The sequence below is a fragment of the Physeter macrocephalus genome, chromosome 20 (assembly GCF_002837175.3).
Source record: "Physeter macrocephalus isolate SW-GA chromosome 20, ASM283717v5, whole genome shotgun sequence".
Lineage (NCBI taxonomy): Eukaryota > Metazoa > Chordata > Mammalia > Artiodactyla > Physeteridae > Physeter > Physeter macrocephalus.
In genome coordinates, this window is record NC_041233.1 from 56,457,666 (window position 1) to 56,481,109 (window position 23,444).

Here is a 23,444-nt window from a genome sequence, read left to right on the forward strand (position 1 = left end):
GCACAGGCTCCGGACGTGCAGGCTCAGCGGCCATGGCTCACGGGCCCAGCCGCTCCGCGGCATGTGGGATCTACCCGGACCAGGGCACGAATCCGCGTCCCCTGCATTGGCAGGCGGACTCTCAACCACTGCGCCACCAGGGAAGCCCGCTTATCTATTTTATGTATAGTAGTTTGTATCTGTTAATCCCATACTCCTAATTTATCCCTCCCCCATCCCTTTCCCCTTTGGTAACTATAAGTTTGTCTTCTATGTCTGAGTCTGTTTCTGTTTTATATAAAGATTCATTTGTATATTATTTTAGATTCCACATATAAGTGATATAACTTATCACTTATAATATTTGTCTTTCTTTGTCTGACTTACTTCACTTAGTATGACAATCTCTAGGTCCATCCATGTTCCTGCAAATGGCAATATTTCATTATTTTTTATGGCTGAGTAATATTCCATTGGCTATTTATACCACATCTTCTTAAACCAATTGTCTGTTGATGGGCACTTTGGTTGTTTCCATGTCTTGGCTATTGTAAATAGTGCTGCTATGAACACTTGGGTGCATGCATCTTTTCAAATTAGAGTTTTCATCTTTTCCAGATATATGCCCAGGAGTGGCATCGCTGGATCATATGGTGGCTCTATTTTTAGTTTTTTAAGGAACCTCCATACTGTTTGCCATAGTGGCTGCACCAGTTTACATTCCCACCAACAGTGTAGGAGGGTGGGAACCCCTATTTTTTAAAAACGGTTTTATTGATATATATAGCTTACATACCACAAAATTCAGCCATTTTAAGCGTACAATTTAAAGAATTTTAGTATGCTTACAGAATTGTGCAACTTTTACCACAATTTAAGAATACTTCTATCACCCTGAAAAGAAACCTCATGCCCATTTACAGTCACTCCTCATTTTTACTCCACCCCTAGGTAATCACTTTCTGTCTCTATGGATTGCCTTTTCTGGACATTTCAGTAAGTGGGATCATATATTATATGTTTGGCTTTTTTCACTGGGCAAAATGTTTTTGAGGTTCCTCCATGTTGTAGCATGTGTCAGGACTTCATTCCCTTTTATTTCTGAATAATTCCATTATATGGATTTATCACATTGTGTTTATCCATTCACCAGTTAATAGACTGTTTCCTGGGACTGCTGTAACAAATTACCGCAAACTCGGTGGCTTATAACATCAGAAATGTATTCTCTCACAGTTCTGGAGGCTAGAAGTCTGAAATCAAGCGGTGTCATGCTCTCTAAAGGCTTTAGAGGAGGATCCTTCTTTGACTCTTCTAGCTTCTGGTGGTTGCTGACAGCCCTTGGCATCCCTTAGTTTGTAGATGCCTCACTCCAATTTCTACTTCTATCTTCACATAGTCTTCTCCCCTGTATGTCTGTGTCTCTGAGTACAAATTGCTATCTTCTTATAAGGACACCAGTTATATTTGACTTAGGTCCCCTAATCCAGTATGACTTCACTTTAACTTAATTACATATGCAAAGACCCTATTTCCAAACAAGGTCATATTCATAGGTTCCAGGTAGACATGAATTGGAGGGGGCAGAGGGGATACTATTAAACCCAGTACATGGACATTTGGTTTGTTTCCACTTTTTGGCTATTGTGGATAATGCTGCTGCAAACATTTGTGTATAAGTCTGTGTGTGGACACATGTTTTCATTTCTAATATCTAGTAGTAGAACTGCTGGATCATAAAGTAAGTCCATATTTATCTTTTTCAGAAACTGCTAAACTGTCTTCCAAAGTGGAAACCATCCCCCACTTTATTTTATTTTTTTACTTAGGATCCTTGATTATCTTTTTGCTGAGCAATATCAACTTTGTGGATCCCTTAACCTCTCTGCTCACATTTCATCTTTTATTTGGTCATGTATTCATTCATTCATCCAACCATTTAATCAATCCACATCTATTTAGGTCTATCTCTATTCAAAGTCCCCTGAAAGACACTAGGGAAAGAGATCATGAGACATTATGCTAGCTTTCCAGGAATTCATGGTATATATAGGGAGATATATATTTACATAAATAATTAAAATATATAAAGCAGTAGAATAGAGATAAGTTCACAGGCTCTTGCAAAACTGAAATTCTGTTTGGTGTTTTGTTTGGCATTGGAGAAGGAGAATAGTGTCCACTGGAGCCCTGTGGACTGAGAGGGGAGAGACCAAATTGGTGGCCATTACTGGAAGTAGGGTGAATGCATGGACACTAGGAGGCTAAAAACTCACAGATGTACTACTACTCTCGTATTTTTTCTAAGAACTCTTTATTGTTCTCAGATTTCTCTATTTTCGTGGCATCGTGCTCGTATTTTCTTCTTAGATCTCATTGAAAACATATTTTTTGACATTCTCTTAAGTCTCCTACATCAATTCTGTTCCAGTGGAAAACATTTATATGATTTTTCTATTTGGAGTTTGATTTTTCACTTCTATGAGATAATGATTTTCATTATGCTTCCAGGGGTTTTCATTGCTTGATGATTTATATCAGCGTTAACTCATAACTGTCCATATTAACAGTTATGTTAATTTACCTATCAGCTGACTTACTACTCACACCGGGTCATTAGTTAAGCTGGCAGTAAGGACTTCCTTTAACAGAAGTTCCCATAAACAGGGTTCAGTTATTAGCTTCCTATCACTGCTGTAACAAATTGCCACAACCTTAGGGCTTAACCTTGCACAAACTTATGATCTCACAGTTTTGGACGTCAGAAGATTGAAATGGGTCTCACAAGACCTAAAGGTGTCAGCAGGGCTGTGTTCCTTCTGAAGTCTCTAGGGGAATCTGTTTCCCTAGAACATCTTCAAATCTCTCTTTGCCTGTGACCTTCTGCCTTCCTCTTCCACATTTAAAGGACCCTTGTGATTCGTTACACTAGGCCCACCCAAATAATCCAGGGTATTTTAAGGTCACTTGATTAACAACTTTAATTTTGTCTGTAACCTTAATTCCCTTTGCCATGTAACATAACATAATCACAGGTTCCAGGGATTAGGACTTGACTATCTTTGGGAGGTGGAGCCATATTATTCTACCTTACCTACAGGTGGCTTTAAATTTAGGTGGCCAGGCAGGTCTTCCCTGTGTAGCCATGCAGACAGGTTTCCTCTGGGTACGGCACGTAGCTCTGGGAATCTGAGAACCCAATGGGTCCTCTCTTGGGCTCAGGTTCAAGATCTGCTCCCTTTGAACAAGTACACAGCAGGTGAGCAGAGGTGACTGGCTCCCCAGAGACAGCTCTAGGATTTGGCAGGGGTTTTCTCCACCTCCTCCCACCCCCACTTCACTGCATAAAAGATGTGGGCAGGTCTAAGGGGCTTCTCCAGTCTCCCCACTGCAATACAGGGAAGGGCCACTAGAATGAAAGTGGCCAGGCTGGGTTCACCCCTACAGCACTCTCAAATTGTCCTGTTCTTTTGGAAACTCAAGTCTCGAGGCACGTTCATGTCCATCTCTCTGATTTCCAGTGGGGGGCGGGGAGGGGGACAAAGTTTTTTGTTTTTTGTTTTTTTTTCGTTTTTTTTTTCACCTGTTGAGTCATGTCAGCAGGAGGTTGTAAGATTGCAAGGGTCGAATTTGTGTTTGGCTCGACATCTTGGCTCCATTACCCTCCCTGCTTCTCCTCACCCCTCGGCCCTGTCCTCTAGTAGGCTTAAACCAGGATGGGCCATTCAAGGAGAGATGCTGAGTGGTTCCACTTGTATGGGACAGAGTGGTCAGATTCATGGAATCAGAGAGTAGAAGGTCGTTGCCAGGGGCTGGGAGGAGGGGGAAATGGGAAGTTACTAATGAAGGGGTATAAAGTTTTGGTTGAACAGGATAGATAAGTTCTGGAGATCAGCTGTACGACCTTTTGCCTATAATCAACAATAGTGTATAGTACACTTAAAATTTTGTTAAGAGGGTAGATCTCATCTTAGGTGCTCTTACCACAATAAAACCAAAATTAAAAAAAAAGTAAAGTAGTGTGAAGTCTAGTCTTAAACATAAAAAACATTTTAAGACTACCCCCAATAAACATATTTTTAAATGAAAAAAAAATCTTTCATTTACACCACCCTCCAAAAAAAACAAACAAAAAAAACCCCCAAACGAACCAGATTTAAATACAGCTTTTAAAGGAACATATCCATTGTGTAAGGCAGATGCCTGCCCTCACCCACTGAAAATTCTAATTCAGTAGATTTGGGGTGGGGAGAGGACCTGAGAAACTGTATCTCAAAAATCTTCACCTACAATTCTGATGCACAGCCACAAAAGAATCACTGACTTAAAGTTAGGCACACTTATATTTTGAATTTATGTTAGGAAATAAAGCCCATAAACACTTTTTAAAATTTGTCCCCTGAACAATGTAACTCTAAAATAAAGAATTCAAAGGCTGAGTACTATACTAGTAGAGGAAAAAAGCCGTACAGAGATGGAATAAAGTATGAAGGATCTATAACAGGACTAACCCGCCACCCCACAATTCTGAGAAAAGCTCATTCTTTCTCTCTTCCCCCCAAATGCAAATGTAAGTGTAGTGCGGGAGGAAGAAGAGGATTTAGTGTTGGCAGCTGAAAGTTCAGGGAAGGAGGGCCGTTTTGCAATATCCCTTCACACCTGTTCAGTACCTTCCAGTTGATAAAATGTTGTCGCTGATACTGCTTCACTGATCCTCACAAAGAAATGGAGAACTCAGCTGGAAAGGCGGGGAAGGGGGGGAACTGAGACTCAGAGAGAACCCCCATTCATTGCCTAGGGTGCTACAGTGCTGAACCCATCTTCACACTTCATTCTATTTCTCCAGCTTTTCCTCTATCACATCGTGGCATTTACAGTAGGACAGAGAGGACACCTGGTCCCCCGGCTTTTCCTTACTCCCTAAGACGGCTCTGCTCTCTGCAGGGCCTCCCACTGGGGCTCGGTACCTGGGCGGCGGCGGCCACCTCGTAGCCATCGGGGTTCATGGATGGCAGGATGTGAATGCGCGTGCCCTCCACCAGCTGGATGATGCGCTGGTTCCTGTTGCGGAACTCCTCGCACAGAAACTCCGACAGCTGCAGCAGCAGCTCGCGGCCCAGCACCTCGTTACCGTGCATATTCCCCACATACTTGACTTCCGGTTCCACTGCAAGTGAGAGAAACACACATAAAGAAGATGGGGAAAGCTTAGGAGTGCAGTTAATTCCTAACCATGCAAAGGGACGTTTCCCCTCTTTTTCAGTAATGAATAAAAGAAAACCTCATGCTCCTGTTAGGTCTTTTCCAATAATCCCTGTGACCGCTTTGAACAAACTGCAACTACAAATGCTACAAAAATTCATGCCACGGATAATGATGTCCACTATTGATTAAAACCCTACTGTGTACTAGGCATTTATGTTATTGCTAATCTTCACAGAAAACCTGTAAAGTAGGCATTATTAGCCTCAGGATGAGGGTACTGGGTAAGGAAGAGGTTAAGTAACTTGTCTGAGGTCACCTGGCAGATTAATAATGGAGGTCAAAGCCCAGGTGGCACTGAGGTAGCTTAATGCTTCTCAGAGACAAATCTTTTCAGGATAAGGATAGTGCTTTTCCAAGATTTGCTGGCCTGAAGTCCTCCAGGTTATAGCATAACAGTTCCTAATTGCGCCAGTTGAAAATTTAATTTTCTTGGTACTCAGGTTAAAATCTCCCCTTCATATCTGAGAATGCTGTGTCTTGAGGCACAGAGTAGGAAGGAGTCTATGTATGTCTCATTCCTTAGCCTTTTCTTTGGCTATGTTAACTGTTCAATTGAAGTTAGAACTGAGGTCATAAGAGGAGCCTCTAGAACCACTTTAAAAAATCATTCTTGCCCTGTTTTAAAAGGAAGGAGGAAAGCCCTTGCCAAGTGATTTCCCTTCCACCCAGCACTCTTTTTTTTTTAAATTAATTAATTTAATTTATTTATTTTTGGCTGTGTTGGGTCTTCATTGCTGTGCGCAGGCTTTCTCTAGTTGTGGCGAGCAGGGGCTACTCTTCTTTGCGGTGAGCGGGCTTCTCATTGCGGTGGCTTCTCTTGTTGCGGAGCACAGGCTCTAGGTGCGCAGACTTCAGTAGTTGTGGCACGTGGGCTCAGTAGTTGTGGCTCATGGGCTCTAGAGCGCAGGCTCAGTAGTTGTGGCGCACGGGCTTGGTTGCTCCGCAGCATGTGGGACCTTCCCGGACCAGGGCTCAAACCCCTGTCCCCTGCATTGGCAGGCAGATTCTTAACGACTGTGCCACCAGGGAAGCCCCCATCCAGCGCTCTCTTGCTTTAATGCCTTTTCTGTTTCTGTGTCTCTTCATCTTCACATTTCCATGCTCTCCTCACCATCCATCTAGGCTCAAATGCTCCTTACTCTGTGAAGCCATCTTGGAATCTCCTTGCTGGGAGTGAACTCGCTATTAAACTTCCCTTTTATGATACCACTTTCTACTCTGAGTTTTGGCTAATTTTGCACATGTCCTATTTTCCTTACTGGACCTGGCCTTTGCAATGTATGCCATTTTTAACTTTCTTTAGGATACAATCCATTGTTATTTATCTGCTACAGCAGTCTTTCCCAAAAGAATGTCTATAACCCATAAGGACTGTGTGGTGGATTTTCTATCATGTACATTCTTTAATCTTAGTGTATTTCTTTAATCTTATCATGTCTTTCTTACTTTTCTTGGTGTTAAATTATACTTTATTTTACGAAAGGATGGTGATAGCAGATGGCAGGTAGTATTCTTCAACATCCTTGTTCAGTAAAATAAAATTTGGAAAATCTATTTTAGTCCCCTCTGATCTCCCATATATATATATTTGTGTGTGCGTGTGAAATCCATAAGTTTGGGAACCACTGCCCTGTAGAACCTACCATAGTGCCTTGCTCTTAGGAGGTATTCAGTATAAAATTCTTTTGTCTCTACTTTCCATATATCCAGAATACAATACAACCACTTCTCCTAACAACCACTGTCATCATTTTGGTTCAAGCTCCCACAATCGCAAGCCTGGATTACTACAATAAATCTCCTACTTGAACTCCTTGCATCTGCCCAGCCATGCAAGTCTATTCTCCTGAGTCAGTGTTTGGCAAACGTTTCCTGTAAAGGACCAGATAGTAAATCCTTTGGGCTTCCTGGGCTATACTGTCTTCACTGCAGCTACTCAACGCTTCCAGTGAAAGCAGACATAGATGATACAAAAACAAATGGGTGTGACTGTGTTTCAGTGAAACTTTATTTACCAAAACAGGTAGCTGGCCCTCAAGGCTCTAGTTTGCTGACTCTTGTTCTGAGTGATCTTTTAAAATTTTTAGTCAGATCATGTCACTCCTCTGCTTAAAACCCTCCAACGGCTTCTCATTTCACTCAGAGCAAAAGCCAAAATTTTTGCAGAGGCCTGTAAGGCCCCACGTGATCTCCTCCCGCCCGGTATCCCTGACAGCTCTGCTCTGACCTTGCTTTCCTGTGGTTCACTCTTCCGGAGCCACAGGGCCCTCCTCGCTGCTCGTCACACATGCCAAGCGTGCTCCAGCTCTTCCCTCTGTGCGGTGTTTTCCTCCCCAGTACCAGTATGGCACCTCAATCATGTACTCAAAAATCACCTCGAAGGAGAAGCAACACCCCCTCCCCCACTCAACCCACAATTGTCCACAACTCCCTATCTCTCCTTCCTGGTTTCTTTTTCTCAATAGCACTTATTTTCATCTGGGATAATATATATTTATTTAGTTACCTATTTATTGCCAGTCTTACCTCGCTAGAATTAAGGCCCGAGGGCAGAGTCTTTGTTTTATTCTCTGTGCTATATTCAGAGTCTACCAAAGTGCTTACATTGAGTAGATCATCAGTAATACTGTGGAATACTTAAGGAATGAATGGATGTACCGTTGATAGGGCATCAGAGAAAAGAGGGATTGGTGAGGTACAATAGTATGAAAAGCTTCAAGAAAGGCACTGAATGCTAGAAAGTAGACAGGGCACCAAGAAAGGGGTATGGAGTGAGGGGCTAAGCCTACAATGTCCATTAGCACCCACAAGCTTCCACAATGAGCACACGACCTGAGTAAAAGCAGGGTGTTTGCTCTGCAAGTGCATTTTCAAAGCAAGGCCCTTATTGTCGCCTAATCACGTAGCCTTCCTTGAGCCAGCCTCCCACCCCCCTCTCCCCCCTCCCCCGAACTGGCCACTTAAGAGTTTGAAGCTGTCATGGACAGAATCCACTGGGTGTGAGGTTGCCATTGAAGGCTTTTAAGCAAGGGAGGGAGGGGATTATATCAGTATTTGGACATCTAGCATCTGTGTCTTAAATGAAAGGTTTAGAGAGTGGTGGCTGTTAGGCGTTAGGAGAAGGGTCAGGAGCCTGGTGCAATCATTTAGGCAGGCTGTGATGGAATTTGGGCTAGGGGGAAGGGTGAGGAAGTGGAGAGGAAAAGAGACTTGAGATTGACAGTTTGAAGAAGGAACTGACGTACTTGAATGTCACAATTGCTGTAAGCAAAGCAGTAAAGCAGAAACAACCTAAATGCCCATCAATAAATGAACTGCTAAATACAATCTTGCCACAATGGAATATTATGCAGCCAAAAATGATAATGTAGATCTTTATTTACAGACATGCTATTCATCAAAGACTATGAAATGAGAAAAGCAGATATAGTATGATTCCATTTTTATTAAAAAAATGACGTGTATGTAAGGGGAGGCAGCTTAAACATGCATAGAAGAAAGTGTGGAAAGAGATACATCAATATGTTAATGATGGTCATCTGTGAGTGGTGGGATTACGGGTGAGGTTTTTTCCTTATCTAATTTCTACTTTAATCCAAACATGGATGGCTTTTATAATAGAAACAAACTAACAACAAATAATGCAATGAATAAAATGAATACCCCAAACCTCAAACTCTCTCCAGGATCCCATACTCTGAGTACACCGTCATTCCCCAAAGAGCTATCCCTAAACTCTGGCAGAACTAGAAGGGCTAATTGTTTCTCCAGAGGCGTTGGATAGGGAAAGGCAGAATAGTAACAGCGAGGAAGAAAGAAGGGTAATGGGAGGGAAGGCGGGGGGGTGGGGGGGCGGGGATGGGAAGGGAGCAGGGAAGAAGACTCACCTTTTACCATTAAGGTCTTGAGCAAACAGAACCCCAGAGGAGCAGACTGGAGAGAGGCGGAGAGGGGGGGGGGGGGGGGGGGGGGGGGGGGGGGGGGGGGGGGGGGGATGGGAAGGGAGCAGGGAAGAAGACTCACCTTTTACCATTAAGGTCTTGAGCAAACAGAACCCCAGAGGAGCAGACTGGAGCCTGAACTGGGGGTGCAGCTCCCCAGAGGCAGGGCCAGTTTGTAGGCTAAGCAAGGAAATACTTAGCCCAGGCTGAGGAAGTGGTGATACTTTATGGGTGGAGGGGTCCAGGGACCTCCCCAGAAACCACCCCAATTACTGGATTTGTAAGGGAAGGGTCTTGCCCACACACACTTAAAGACACATGCTCAGGGCTTACAGGGCTCGTGGATTCCAGGGTAGTCGCTGAATTCCAGCACGTAGAGGTGTCTCCCCTTCACACTGCGCCCAATGCTGTAAACCCGCGTGACATGGGGGCATTCATTGTGCACCTTGTACAGAGTCCGCACGAGGTCATCATAGTGGTGGTGGCGAAAGGTCACCGGGGCAACCAACTTGAAGAGAAGGAGCTGGAGGAAAATTGAGACCAGGTCTGACATCTTGCTGGGCTTTTTCAGAGACCCACTAAAATGGGCCCTGCTTCTCCCAGTAACCAGTCAAAATCCAAGGGCCAAGAACCAGCTTTTCCTAGTTTCCCACCAGTAAACACCAGTGTGACAGTGCCTGGGAAGAAAGTTCAGAACTGTCCCTCCAAAGCCAGAAGTTATTTATGTAGCTCCGGAATAGGCACTCATCTCCCCTCCCCCATTTCTCTGCCTCTCCTAATCCATGAAAACCTTTTGAAAGGTTTTTGCACTTCTTCAGATTGGGTAGTTTCACTGATTCTGGTTTACTGATTAACTGGACTGTAAACAGGCTTCAATAAATAGCTGCTTATAACCCTTTGATTCCCGGAGAATTTTGAGAAGCTTGGCCTGTCCTTGTTCCCTATATTACAATATAGGAAAGGGTATTAAAATAGAACACTCTGTCCTTTTGATACATTCTACATCCTATCTTTCCGAAGCACAGCTCTGTCTTGTCCCTTTTCTCCTCAAAAATCTTCAACAGATACCATTGAGAAAATGAAAAGGTGAGCCCCAGGTTGGGAGAAAACAGTTGCCAATCATGTATCTGACAATATATCCAGAATAAATCAAGAACTCTTACAACCCAGTAATAAAACAAACAACCCAATTTAAAAGTGGGGAAAAGATTTGAATAGACATTTTATTCAACTGAAGTAGATATATGAATGACTAATGAGCACATTAAAGATGTTCAACACTATTGGTCATTAAGGAAATGCAACTTAAAACCACAATGAGATATCACATCACATCCACTAGAATGGCTATAATCAAAAAGACACAATAACTAGTGTTGTCGAGAATAGGGAGAAACTAGAAACCTCATATATTGCCGATGGGAATATAAATGGTGCAGCCACTTTGGAAAACAGTTTCGCAGCTTCTTAGAAGTTTAAATATATACTTACTATACAATCCAGCAATTTCCTAGGTATCTACCCAAGAGAAATGAAAACACATATCCACACAAAAACTAGTATGTAAATGTTCATAGCAGTATTATCCACAATAGAAAAGTGGAAACAATCTAAATATCCATTAACTAATGAATCGATAAACAAAATATGGCATATCCATGCAATGGAATATCATTTGACAATGAAAAGGAGTGAAGTACTGATACATTGCACAAGATGGATGAACCTTAAAAATATTATGCTCAGTGAAAGAAGACACAAAAGATCACATATTATATGATCCAATTCATAGGAGATGTTTAGAAAACACAAACATATAGAGACAGAAAGTAAACTAGAGGTTGGCTAGGGCTAGGAGTGAAAATGCAGAGTGACTACAAATGGGCACAAGATTTCTTCTTAGGGTGATAGAAGTGTTCTAAAATTAGATTGTGGTGACTGTACAACTCTTTAAATACACTAAAATTCACTGAATTGTAAATGGGAAGCAGATGAATTTTATGGTATACAAATTATGTCAATAAAGGTGCTTTTAAAAAATAAATAAAAATAATTAAGTACAGCCACCCAAAAGTTAACTATAAATTTACCATACAACACAACAATTCCACTCCTGGGTACCTACCCAAGAGAACAAAGACTTGTACACAAGAATATTCATAGCAGCATTATTTGTAGTAGCCAAAAAGTGGAAACTACCCAAGTGTCCACCAACTGGTGGATAAATAAAATGTGGTATATCCATACAATTGAACATTATCCAGCAATAAAAAGGAATAAAATACTAATACATGCTACAACATGGATGGACTTCAAAAACACCATGCTAACTGAAAGGAGCCAACACAGAAAACCCTCTTATTGTATGATTCCATTTATACGAAATGTCCTGCAAAGGTAAACTTACAGAGACAGAAAGTAAAATAGTGACTTACTAGGGCTGGGAGTGGGAAAGGAGATTCACTGTAAATGGGCATGAGGGATCTTGTTGGAGTGATGAGAATGTTCTAAAACTGGGTGATGGTGATGGTTGCATAACTTAGTAAATTTACTAGAAATTATTGAATTGCACACTTAAAATGGATGAATTTTATGGTATGTAAATTATACTCCAATAAAGTTTTTGTTTTTTTTTTTAAACAGAGTTTCAGTGGAATTTCATGCACTAGAGTGTAAAATCCAAATGCTTCTGCCTGGTTTTCAAGTCACCCCTACCAGGTCTAATTGTGACCTCACTCCAGTGCAGCCCCACTGCAGTGCCTACTGTCTTCTGAGCAAGCCCTCATCACCTGCTTTCCTGCTTTTGCTTATGTTCTTTCCCCAGGTAGCTTAACTCAGCTCCAAACCCTGGGTCTTCCTCATGTCCCCTTGCAATTGCTGTTACCATCAGTCTTTGTATCTCCAATCTTATGACTTTGCCTATTATGCACTTATCCACTGTGCTAGGTGTTTGGTGTTAGGATAGAGGGCAGCCCTGCTGATGCATTCATTGTTCCTGCCCCCCCAGGATGATCGTCAGCCTCTAGCACACAGCCTGGCACAGGTGCACATTTGTTGAATGAATTAATAGACCCATTATTGACCTTTCCTCTTGCATCCTCCTGCACTTCAGCAAACTTTTCCAAGGAAATCCTATGCTTTTCTCACCTGTCAGTAAAGACAGCTATCAACTCTTGGTTATATTGGGTGAACAAACTATAGCCAGGCCAGTCTGGCCCACAGATGGTCTAGAGAGTTGGCCCAAGATCAGTACCCAATCAGCAGTACCACAGAGTAAAAACCACAGGATTTTGCACCCAATGCTAAAATCCCATAATTTTCTGATGAGATCATGACACCCCAGGTGGTGAGGGCAGACATCAAGAGAGAAAGCTGAAAGGACATCACTAATGCTGTTACACATTAAGCCCTTGATCTAGGACTGATGAAATAAAATTTATATTTTAAGGCAGGACAAGAAAAAATTAAACATAAAATTTTCTCTGTGTGTTTGTTTGGACCTCCTCCCTCCCTCCCTCATGTGCAGTGTGCATCCACATTACACATTAACTAGAGCTCCTCAAAGATGGGCCTGCTCTACAGTAAAGATCAAATTTTTTTCCTAGCAATGTAACGTCTTAAAAGAATATTGTTCTTTCCCAGCTCTGTAGGGGGTCGTGATGACTTGCTGCTCGCTTTGTACGTGCTTACATGGACCATGTATCCTTGGTGAACTTTATGTAAAATATCAACATGTCATTTTGATGTACAATCCTTTGTCTTGAAAACGTATGTGACTGTGCCTTAGACTCCTAACAGGTGGAACGGTTCTCAGAGCTTTCTAAGAATATGCTTCCCGGAATGGGCATCATCAGAAAATCTACAAACAGCAAATGCTGAGGGTGTGGAGAAAAGGGAACCCTCTTGCACTGTTGGTGGGAATGTAAATTGGTACAGCCACTATGGAGAACAGTATGGAGGTTCCTTAAAAAACTAAAAATATAACTACCATACGACCCAGCAATCCCACTCCTGGGCATATACCCTGAGAAAACCATAATTCAAAAAGATACATGCGGCGCGTGCTCCGCCCACCCCGGAGCCTCGCCCTCCGCCACAATGAGCAAATGATCGCCAGAGAGGGCGTGAAATTTAAATTCCACTCAGGGGAGAAAGTGTTGTGCTTCGAGCCTGACCCCACCAAGGCACGAGTGCTGGACGATGCCAAGATTGTCGATGTTATTGTTGGTAAAGACGAAAAAGGCAGAAAGATCCCAGAATATCTGATCCATTTGAATAGTTGGAACAGAAGCTGGGATAGATGGGCAGCTGAAGATCATGTCCTTCGTGACACCGATGAAAATTGGAGATTATTACAGCGTAAATTGGCAAGAAAAGCTGTAGCTCGCCTGAGAAGCACAGGAAGAAAGAGGAAGCGCTGCAGGTTGCCAGGTGTGGACTCTGTCTTAAAAATCCTCCCTGCTGAAGAAAAAGATGAAAATGTTGAAAACTTAATAAGCAGTTCCTCTGATGACAGTAGTGAAGAAAAGGATGAAGAAATAAGTGAAGAAAGTGAAGGTGAGCCCCAGGTTGGGAGAAAACAGTTGCCAATCATGTATCTGACAATATATCCAGAATAAATCAAGAACTCTTACAACCCAGTAATAAAACAAACAACCCAATTTAAAAGTGGGGAAAAGATTTGAATAGACATTTTATTCAACTGAAGTAGATATATGAATGACTAATGAGCACATTAAAGATGTTCAACACTATTGGTCATTAAGGAAATGCAACTTAAAACCACAATGAGATATCACATCACATCCACTAGAATGGCTATAATCAAAAAGACACAATAACTAGTGTTGTCGAGAATAGGGAGAAACTAGAAACCTCATATATTGCCGATGGGAATATAAATGGTGCAGCCACTTTGGAAAACAGTTTCGCAGCTTCTTAGAAGTTTAAATATATACTTACTATACAATCCAGCAATTTCCTAGGTATCTACCCAAGAGAAATGAAAACACATATCCACACAAAAACTAGTATGTAAATGTTCATAGCAGTATTATCCACAATAGAAAAGTGGAAACAATCTAAATATCCATTAACTAATGAATCGATAAACAAAATATGGCATATCCATGCAATGGAATATCATTTGACAATGAAAAGGAGTGAAGTACTGATACATTGCACAAGATGGATGAACCTTACAAATATTATGCTCAGTGAAAGAAGACACAAAAGATCACATATTATATGATCCAATTCATAGGAGATGTTTAGAAAACACAAACATATAGAGACAGAAAGTAAACTAGAGGTTGGCTAGGGCTAGGAGTGAAAATGCAGAGTGACTACAAATGGGCACAAGATTTCTTCTTAGGGTGATAGAAGTGTTCTAAAATTAGATTGTGGTGACTGTACAACTCTTTAAATACACTAAAATTCACTGAATTGTAAATGGGAAGCAGATGAATTTTATGGTATACAAATTATGTCAATAAAGGTGCTTTTAAAAAATAAATAAAAATAATTAAGTACAGCCACCCAAAAGTTAACTATAAATTTACCATACAACACAACAATTCCACTCCTGGGTACCTACCCAAGAGAACAAAGACTTGTACACAAGAATATTCATAGCAGCATTATTTGTAGTAGCCAAAAAGTGGAAACTACCCAAGTGTCCACCAACTGGTGGATAAATAAAATGTGGTATATCCATACAATTGAACATTATCCAGCAATAAAAAGGAATAAAATACTAATACATGCTACAACATGGATGGACTTCAAAAACACCATGCTAACTGAAAGGAGCCAACACAGAAAACCCTCTTATTGTATGATTCCATTTATACGAAATGTCCTGCAAAGGTAAACTTACAGAGACAGAAAGTAAAATAGTGACTTACTAGGGCTGGGAGTGGGAAAGGAGATTCACTGTAAATGGGCATGAGGGATCTTGTTGGAGTGATGAGAATGTTCTAAAACTGGGTGATGGTGATGGTTGCATAACTTAGTAAATTTACTAGAAATTATTGAATTGCACACTTAAAATGGATGAATTTTATGGTATGTAAATTATACTCCAATAAAGTTTTTGTTTTTTTTTTTAAACAGAGTTTCAGTGGAATTTCATGCACTAGAGTGTAAAATCCAAATGCTTCTGCCTGGTTTTCAAGTCACCCCTACCAGGTCTAATTGTGACCTCACTCCAGTGCAGCCCCACTGCAGTGCCTACTGTCTTCTGAGCAAGCCCTCATCACCTGCTTTCCTGCTTTTGCTTATGTTCTTTCCCCAGGTAGCTTAACTCAGCTCCAAACCCTGGGTCTTCCTCATGTCCCCTTGCAATTGCTGTTACCATCAGTCTTTGTATCTCCAATCTTATGACTTTGCCTATTATGCACTTATCCACTGTGCTAGGTGTTTGGTGTTAGGATAGAGGGCAGCCCTGCTGATGCATTCATTGTTCCTGCCCCCCCAGGATGATCGTCAGCCTCTAGCACACAGCCTGGCACAGGTGCACATTTGTTGAATGAATTAATAGACCCATTATTGACCTTTCCTCTTGCATCCTCCTGCACTTCAGCAAACTTTTCCAAGGAAATCCTATGCTTTTCTCACCTGTCAGTAAAGACAGCTATCAACTCTTGGTTATATTGGGTGAACAAACTATAGCCAGGCCAGTCTGGCCCACAGATGGTCTAGAGAGTTGGCCCAAGATCAGTACCCAATCAGCAGTACCACAGAGTAAAAACCACAGGATTTTGCACCCAATGCTAAAATCCCATAATTTTCTGATGAGATCATGACACCCCAGGTGGTGAGGGCAGACATCAAGAGAGAAAGCTGAAAGGACATCACTAATGCTGTTACACATTAAGCCCTTGATCTAGGACTGATGAAATAAAATTTATATTTTAAGGCAGGACAAGAAAAAATTAAACATAAAATTTTCTCTGTGTGTTTGTTTGGACCTCCTCCCTCCCTCCCTCATGTGCAGTGTGCATCCACATTACACATTAACTAGAGCTCCTCAAAGATGGGCCTGCTCTACAGTAAAGATCAAATTTTTTTCCTAGCAATGTAACGTCTTAAAAGAATATTGTTCTTTCCCAGCTCTGTAGGGGGTCGTGATGACTTGCTGCTCGCTTTGTACGTGCTTACATGGACCATGTATCCTTGGTGAACTTTATGTAAAATATCAACATGTCATTTTGATGTACAATCCTTTGTCTTGAAAACGTATGTGACTGTGCCTTAGACTCCTAACAGGTGGAACGGTTCTCAGAGCTTTCTAAGAATATGCTTCCCGGAATGGGCATCATCAGAAAATCTACAAACAGCAAATGCTGAGGGTGTGGAGAAAAGGGAACCCTCTTGCACTGTTGGTGGGAATGTAAATTGGTACAGCCACTATGGAGAACAGTATGGAGGTTCCTTAAAAAACTAAAAATATAACTACCATACGACCCAGCAATCCCACTCCTGGGCATATACCCTGAGAAAACCATAATTCAAAAAGATACATGCGGCGCGTGCTCCGCCCACCCCGGAGCCTCGCCCTCCGCCACAATGAGCAAATGATCGCCAGAGAGGGCGTGAAATTTAAATTCCACTCAGGGGAGAAAGTGTTGTGCTTCGAGCCTGACCCCACCAAGGCACGAGTGCTGGACGATGCCAAGATTGTCGATGTTATTGTTGGTAAAGACGAAAAAGGCAGAAAGATCCCAGAATACCTGATCCATTTGAATAGTTGGAACAGAAGCTGGGATAGATGGGCAGCTGAAGATCATGTCCTTCGTGACACCGATGAAAATTGGAGATTATTACAGCGTAAATTGGCAAGAAAAGCTGTAGCTCGCCTGAGAAGCACAGGAAGAAAGAGGAAGCGCTGCAGGTTGCCAGGTGTGGACTCTGTCTTAAAAATCCTCCCTGCTGAAGAAAAAGATGAAAATGTTGAAAACTTAATAAGCAGTTCCTCTGATGACAGTAGTGAAGAAAAGGATGAAGAAATAAGTGAAGAAAGTGATATTGAAGAAAAGACTGAAGTGAAGGAAGAACCAGAGCTGCACGCAAAAAAGGAAATGGAAGAAAGAACAATAGCTATAGAAATCCCTGAAGTTCTGAAGAAGAAGCCTGAGGACGATTGTTACTGTATCAACAGGAGGAAACAGTTAGTGAAACTTCCATGCCAGACCAACATCATAACTATCTTGGAATCGTACGTGAAGCATTTTGCTATCAATACAGGCTTTTCAGCTAATGAGAGGCCTCATCACCATCACGCTATGCCACACGCCAACGTGAGTGTGCATTATATCCCAGCAGAAAAGAACGTTGACCTTTGTAAGGAGATGGTGGATGGATTAAGAATAACCTTTGATTACACTCTCCCATTGGTTTTGCTCTATCCATATGAACAAGTTCAGTATAAAAAGGTGACTTCGTCCAAATTTTTTCTTCCGATTAAGGAAAGTACCACAAACGCTAATAGGAACCAGGAGGAGCTCTCTCCAAGCCCACCTTTGTTGAATCCATCCACACCACAGTCCACAGAGAGTCAGCCAACCACAGGGGAACCAGCCAACCACAGGGGAACCAGCCACCCCCAAAAGGTGCAAAGCCGAGCCGGAAGCCTTGCAGTATCTGAGGAGGTCCACACACCACTCTGCCATTTGCGACAGGCTGTCTGAGAGCAGCGCCTCGCCTCAGCCCAAGTGACGGCAGCAGGACACGCCTGCCAGCATGCCCAAGCTGTTCCTGCACCTGGAAAAGAAGACAACTGTTCATAGCACATCATCCTCACTTGTTCCTCTGACCCCTAGCAAAGAAGGGAGTGCGGTGTTTGCTGGCTTTGAAGGCAGAAGAACTAATGAAATAAATGAGATCCTCTCCTGGAAACTTGTACCTGACAGTTACCCCCCAGGTGACCAGCCACCTCCACCCTCTTACATTTATGGGGCACAACACTTGCTGCAATTGTTCGTGAAACTTCCAGAAATCCTTGGAAAGAGGTCCTTTTCTGAGAAGAATCTGAAGGCTTTACTGAAGCACTTTGATCTCTTTCTGAGGTTTTTAGCAGAATACCATGATGACTTTTTCCCAGAGTCTGCCTATGTTGCTGCCTGTGAGGTGCACTACAGCACGAAGAACCCCAGGGTGATTTATTAAGGTTTTGATGGTTCTGGAGGAACAGCTTCTCTATCTAGCTTTGCGCTCTCAGTCCCCAGTAAAGAACTAGGGAGTTGGTGGGCCTTCTTTACAGGCAGAGCGAATGCAATACCCCCCTTGGGGGGCTGTGGCGGGCCCATTTGTTTGAGCTGCTTACCTCCCATAGTTATTTCTGTTAAGGATTACTTCCTAGGTGCCTGAATGGCCTCCAACATGTGACCCTTGCCATGGTATATGTCATCTGCGATGGCGGGAAAAGAGCAGCTGTGTTCACAGTGAAATGTTCACGAAAGCATGTGTAGGTTGGGCTGTTTCAGTAGACGGAGTTACTTGTTAGCAATAATCACATTTTTTTAGTTATTTGTGAGCATTAAACAAAATCGTTTTGCAAGCTGTTTTCATTCTTGCGATGAGGCTGAGCAACAAAACATTAGTTTTGCTTGGAAACCGAAGAGTAGTCCCAGAATATTTTAGAGGGAGTTGATATTGATGGCAAAAGAAAATTTGCAGCTATACATTTGCTTGCTACAGTTCCTTTTCTATAAAACCTTATTTTTGGTGATCTAAATAAAGCATTGCCTGAATGTTTGAGATTTTATAGCTATACTTGGTTGCGTAATGTTATAGTTCCCTTTCTGTAAGATGTTATTTTTGGTGATCTCAAATAAATCATTGCCATCTTGTTGGAAAGAACCAAGAGAGAGTTTTCAAAAAAAAAAAAGACACATGCACCCCAATTGTCATTGCAGCACTATTTACAATAGCCAGGTCATGGAAGCAACCTAAATGCCCATCGACAGACGAATGAACAAAGAAGATGTGGTACATATATACAATGGAATATTACTCAGCCATAAAAAGGAACAAAATTGGGTCATTTGTAGAGACGTGGATGGACCTAGAGATTGTCATACAGAGTGAAGTAAGTCAGAATGAGAAAAACAAATATTGTATATTAACGCATACATGTGGAATCTAGAAAAATGGTACAGATGAACCAGTTTGCAAGGCAGAAATAGAGACACAGATGTAGAAAACAAACGTATGGACACCAAGGAGGGAAAGTGGAGGGGTGGTGGTGGTGGTGGTGGTGGGATGAACTGGGAGATTGGGATTGACATGTATACACGAATATGTATAAAATAGATAACTAATAAGAACCTGCTGTATAAAAAATAAATAAATAAAATAAAATTCAAAAATTCAAAAAAAAAAAAAGAATATGCTTCCCGGGTTACAATCTTCAGTTTGGCTTGAATAAGATTCCCCCTTTTTCCCCTCTTAACTTGATATTTAATTGAATTTTTGTCTACAGGACAATATCTACTGCCATTATTGAAGACTTGGCTTAGTGGTCCGTAGATAGTCCCAAACTGTTCCTCTGCAGAAGAATTCCCATTTCTCTGGTAAATGTGTCTTTAGTCCTTATGGTGACCTCACTCATGCTAAACAGATGACACCCATTCTCTAGGAGAGGGATGTATCCTCCCTGCTTGTATGAACTTCGGGTTGTTGTAAACAGGTAATGCCCTCTGTACATCAGGGCTGAGATTGACACTCCTTCCCTGGAATTTCACATAGAGTACCAGAGCATATGCCCTGAAGCCAGAGGGCATACAGTGTCTCTCAAAGCAACCAGAAGTAGAAGGAACTTGAGTGTCAGGGGGATATAATATTTTAAAAAAATTTTTTTATAGCTTCATTGAGATGTAATTTACATATAACACTGGTACATTTAAGGTATACAATGTGATGATTTAATACATGTATGCATTGCAAAATGATTACCACGTTAGGGTTAATTAACACTTCCATCACCTCACGTACTTGTGTGTGTGTGTGTGTGTGTGTGTGTGTGTGTGTTTATGGGAGATGAGAACATTTACAATCTATTCTCTTAGCAACTTTCAAGCATATAATAAAGTCCTGTAAACTATAGTCACCATGCTGTATATTAGATTCCCAGAACTTATTCGTCTTACAGCTTGAAGTTTGTACCCTTTGCCAAACATCTCATTTCCTCTACTCCCCAGCCCCAGACAACTACCATTTTACTCTGTTTCTACGAGTATGGCTGTTTTAGATGCCACATATAAGGGAGATCATACAGTATTTGTCTTTCTCTATCTGGCTTATTTCACTTAGCATATGCAGAGATATACACTTTTAAATACAAGTTCAACTCCCTCTTAGGCCATTTGATCTTGGGCCAAATAATTAACTTCTATAACCTCAGTTTCCCTCTGTATAGGATGGAGAAAAAACAGCTCCTTCCTCATGAATTGTGTGACTCAAACAAGATAATATACATAAGGCCTTTTGCACGGTGCCTGGCACATAGTAAGGGCTTAATAAATATTATTAGCAGTATTAATAGTAGCAGCAGCTTTAAGCATCTATCCACTCTGTGCCAGAGACCAGGCTAGGTGATGGAGATACAATTCATTCATTCAATGTATATACTGAATATATCTAAAGGCTTTACTTGTATCATTATTTTTGATATAGAATAAAACCAACAAAGATCTTTGACCATGTGGTGCTTACATTCTAGTGAAGAGACAGATAACCAAGAGTGAAAAAAGCAGCTACTATCCTAAAGATACAGACTAGTGAACAAGCACAACACTAGGGGAAGTGTGATGGATGTAACCACATGGGCTATTGAGCAGGGTCACCTAACCTAGTTTTGGGGGGTCAGGGAGGTCTTGCTGGAAGATATGTGGGAGTTAAATCAGATCAGAGAGTCCTGTATCCTCCTGTGGTAAGTATAATAATGGCCCCCAAAGGTGTCCACATCCTAATCCCTGGAACCCATGAATATATTATGTTACATGGCAAGAGAGAATGAAGTTTGCGGATGGAATTAAGGTTGCTAGTGAGCTAATCTTGAGATGGAAGGAATATCCAGGTGGGCCCAGTGTAATCACAGGTGTCCTTATTAAAGAAAGAGGAAGGCAGGAGGGTCAGTGTCAGAGTGATGAGATGTGAGAAAGGCTCAGTGGGCCATTGCTGGGTTTGAAGATGGAGGAAGGGGCCATGAGCCAAGGAATGCAAGCAGCTTCTAAAAACTACGAAAGCCTAGGAAACACATTCTCCCCTGGAGCCTTCAGAAAAGAATGCAGCCCTGTCAACCCTTGCTTTTAGTCCAATGAGACCCATTTCAGACTTCTGATCTCCAGAACTGTAAGATAACAAATCGGGGTTGCTTTAAGCCACTACATTTGCGGTAATTTTTTACCTACAATAGGAAATGAATACACCCCCTAATACCTTAAGTCTTGGACAGAGCTGGGGCTCTTGGAAGTCAGGGAAAGCTGGAGCAGAAAGCCCACTTGTCTGACATCCTCCGAGGGTCTTGACTCAAATCTTGGGAAGCCAGCCCTGCAGAGCCTTGTTTAGGCAAATGAATCAAACTTCCCAACCCACACCTTCAGTAATCTTAGTTTTAAAATTTCTTTCTATCCTCCAGCAGTAACTCTGAGCTTCTTCAGTACAGTCTCAATGTAATTTAAGCCTGCTTAATAAATTATTAGTTGACTGGACCTATAAATGAATCAAGAGTCCGGCTCAATTCAAGTCAGCAAGGACTCTGAGAACTACTTGGTTTTAAGGGTTAGGAGAGTGTAGGGCAAAAGGAACCTGGCTGAGCGTAGAGGGTAAGGCAAGTCAGTCCTCGGGACAGATCTTCCAATTCTTTGCCTGGAATGTTCTTCTCCCATCTCATCTTATACTTCTGATATTAGCACAATGGTGAACTACACATGGAGGCCTTCCCCTGATATCTCATCTAAAGAGGCCTCCCCTGGTTATGCTCAGTCTTATCTCCTGTTTATTTCAATCAGAATATTTGACTTAGTCTGCCCTTATTTATTTATTTACTTCTTTATTGTCTACTAGCTTTCTCTTCCAGTAGAAGGTAAACTCAGTGAAGGCCAAGACTAACTTACCTTACTTACTGTTCACCACTAAATCCCAGTACAATGTGCTGGATAAATTTTAAAATGAAGGAAGTAATGTATGAACTGAGATCTGAGATCTGAATGAATAGATGTTAACCAGGTTAAAAACCGTAGAGGAGTGTGTGTTTGGTGAGAGTTTTAAGAGGGGTGAAGCTTATTGATCCCTCTTCATAACGCTGACCCTGTAGGAGTCTGCTGGGGTCTGTTCTTGAATTTCTTCTCTTTATCAGCACTTAATTCCAGATGGTCTCATCGACAAATCCCACTATAAGCTGATGACCCTCAAATTTATATTTCTTGCTTCTACTTCTCTGAACTCCAAAACTGTACCTCCAGCTATGTACCTCATATCTCCATGAGGATTTCTAATAGGTACCCATTCCTAAGGCCACTAACCCCCCCTCCAGTCCCTGGAGCCAGACAGAGCCTTACAGATACAAACTGTGTCCACAAGTGACATGAGTTGGTGATGAGTCAATTGGATGAGGAGGAACCAACCGTGTCCCCAGCACTCCCTTTTCACCTTCCCCTATTTAATATTTCCTCAAAGTACTTTTTACCATCTGACATATTGTATATTTAATTGTCTGTTTATTGTCTCCTCTCCCTATAGGGATATAAGCACCTTGTGGGCAGAGAATTGATCTCTTTTATTTTCTGATGTGTCTCTAGCAATTAGACTGGGGCCTGGCATGTAGTAAGTTCCACTAAATACTTGTGGAGTCAATGAATGATTGAATGATTAAATGCTTTTACCCACATAATCCCATTTGAACTTCACCTCAATCTTTCTTGAGACCATTATATTCCACTTACATATATGAAGATCCCTAAAATTTAAATGATTTTCCCAGCTCATATAACGTATAGTTAGAAAATCTGGAGATTAAATTAGCTGACTCCAAAGCTTGGTGCTTTCCATAACACCGAATGCCTCCACCACGTGGGCCTGGTTACATCACAAAAACTGCCTCTAATCTGGCTTCCAGTTCTTAAGAGTAACTGAAAAATCCTTCTTTTAAAAAATAACTTTAGGGCTTCCCTGGTGGCGCAGTGGTTGAGAGTCTGCCTGCCAATGCAGGGGACACGGTTTCGTGCCCTGGTCCGGGAAGATCCCACATGCTGCGGA

General features: G+C 41.8%; 2 protein-coding genes across 5 annotated transcripts in view; one reads left to right on the forward strand and one right to left on the reverse strand.

The window, feature by feature from the left end:
• CPN1 (carboxypeptidase N subunit 1) overlaps nucleotides 1-23,444 on the reverse strand; it is a 59,149-nt gene that overhangs the window by 19,012 nt on the left and 16,693 nt on the right. For 2 of the 4 annotated variants that reach the window (XM_028481643.2, XM_007108785.2), the window contains exons 3-4: nucleotides 9,519-9,708; nucleotides 4,947-5,146 (exon numbers count right to left, since the gene is read on the reverse strand). In XM_028481643.2, coding sequence (XP_028337444.1) covers nucleotides 4,947-5,117 — 171 coding nt within the window. In that variant the 5' untranslated portion in view covers nucleotides 5,118-5,146; nucleotides 9,519-9,708. Of the gene's footprint in view, nucleotides 1-4,946; nucleotides 5,147-9,518; nucleotides 9,739-17,846; nucleotides 17,945-23,444 lie in introns of those variants that run through there. The other 2 variants (XM_055080809.1, XM_007108784.1) reach the window with 2 other exon arrangements.
• Nucleotides 16,539-18,353, forward strand: LOC102984192 (male-specific lethal 3 homolog). Its single transcript, XM_055080807.1, is given in 2 exon segments — nucleotides 16,539-17,743; nucleotides 17,745-18,353. Coding segments are annotated over 2 exon segments (1,644 nt in total). The 5' UTR covers nucleotides 16,539-16,708.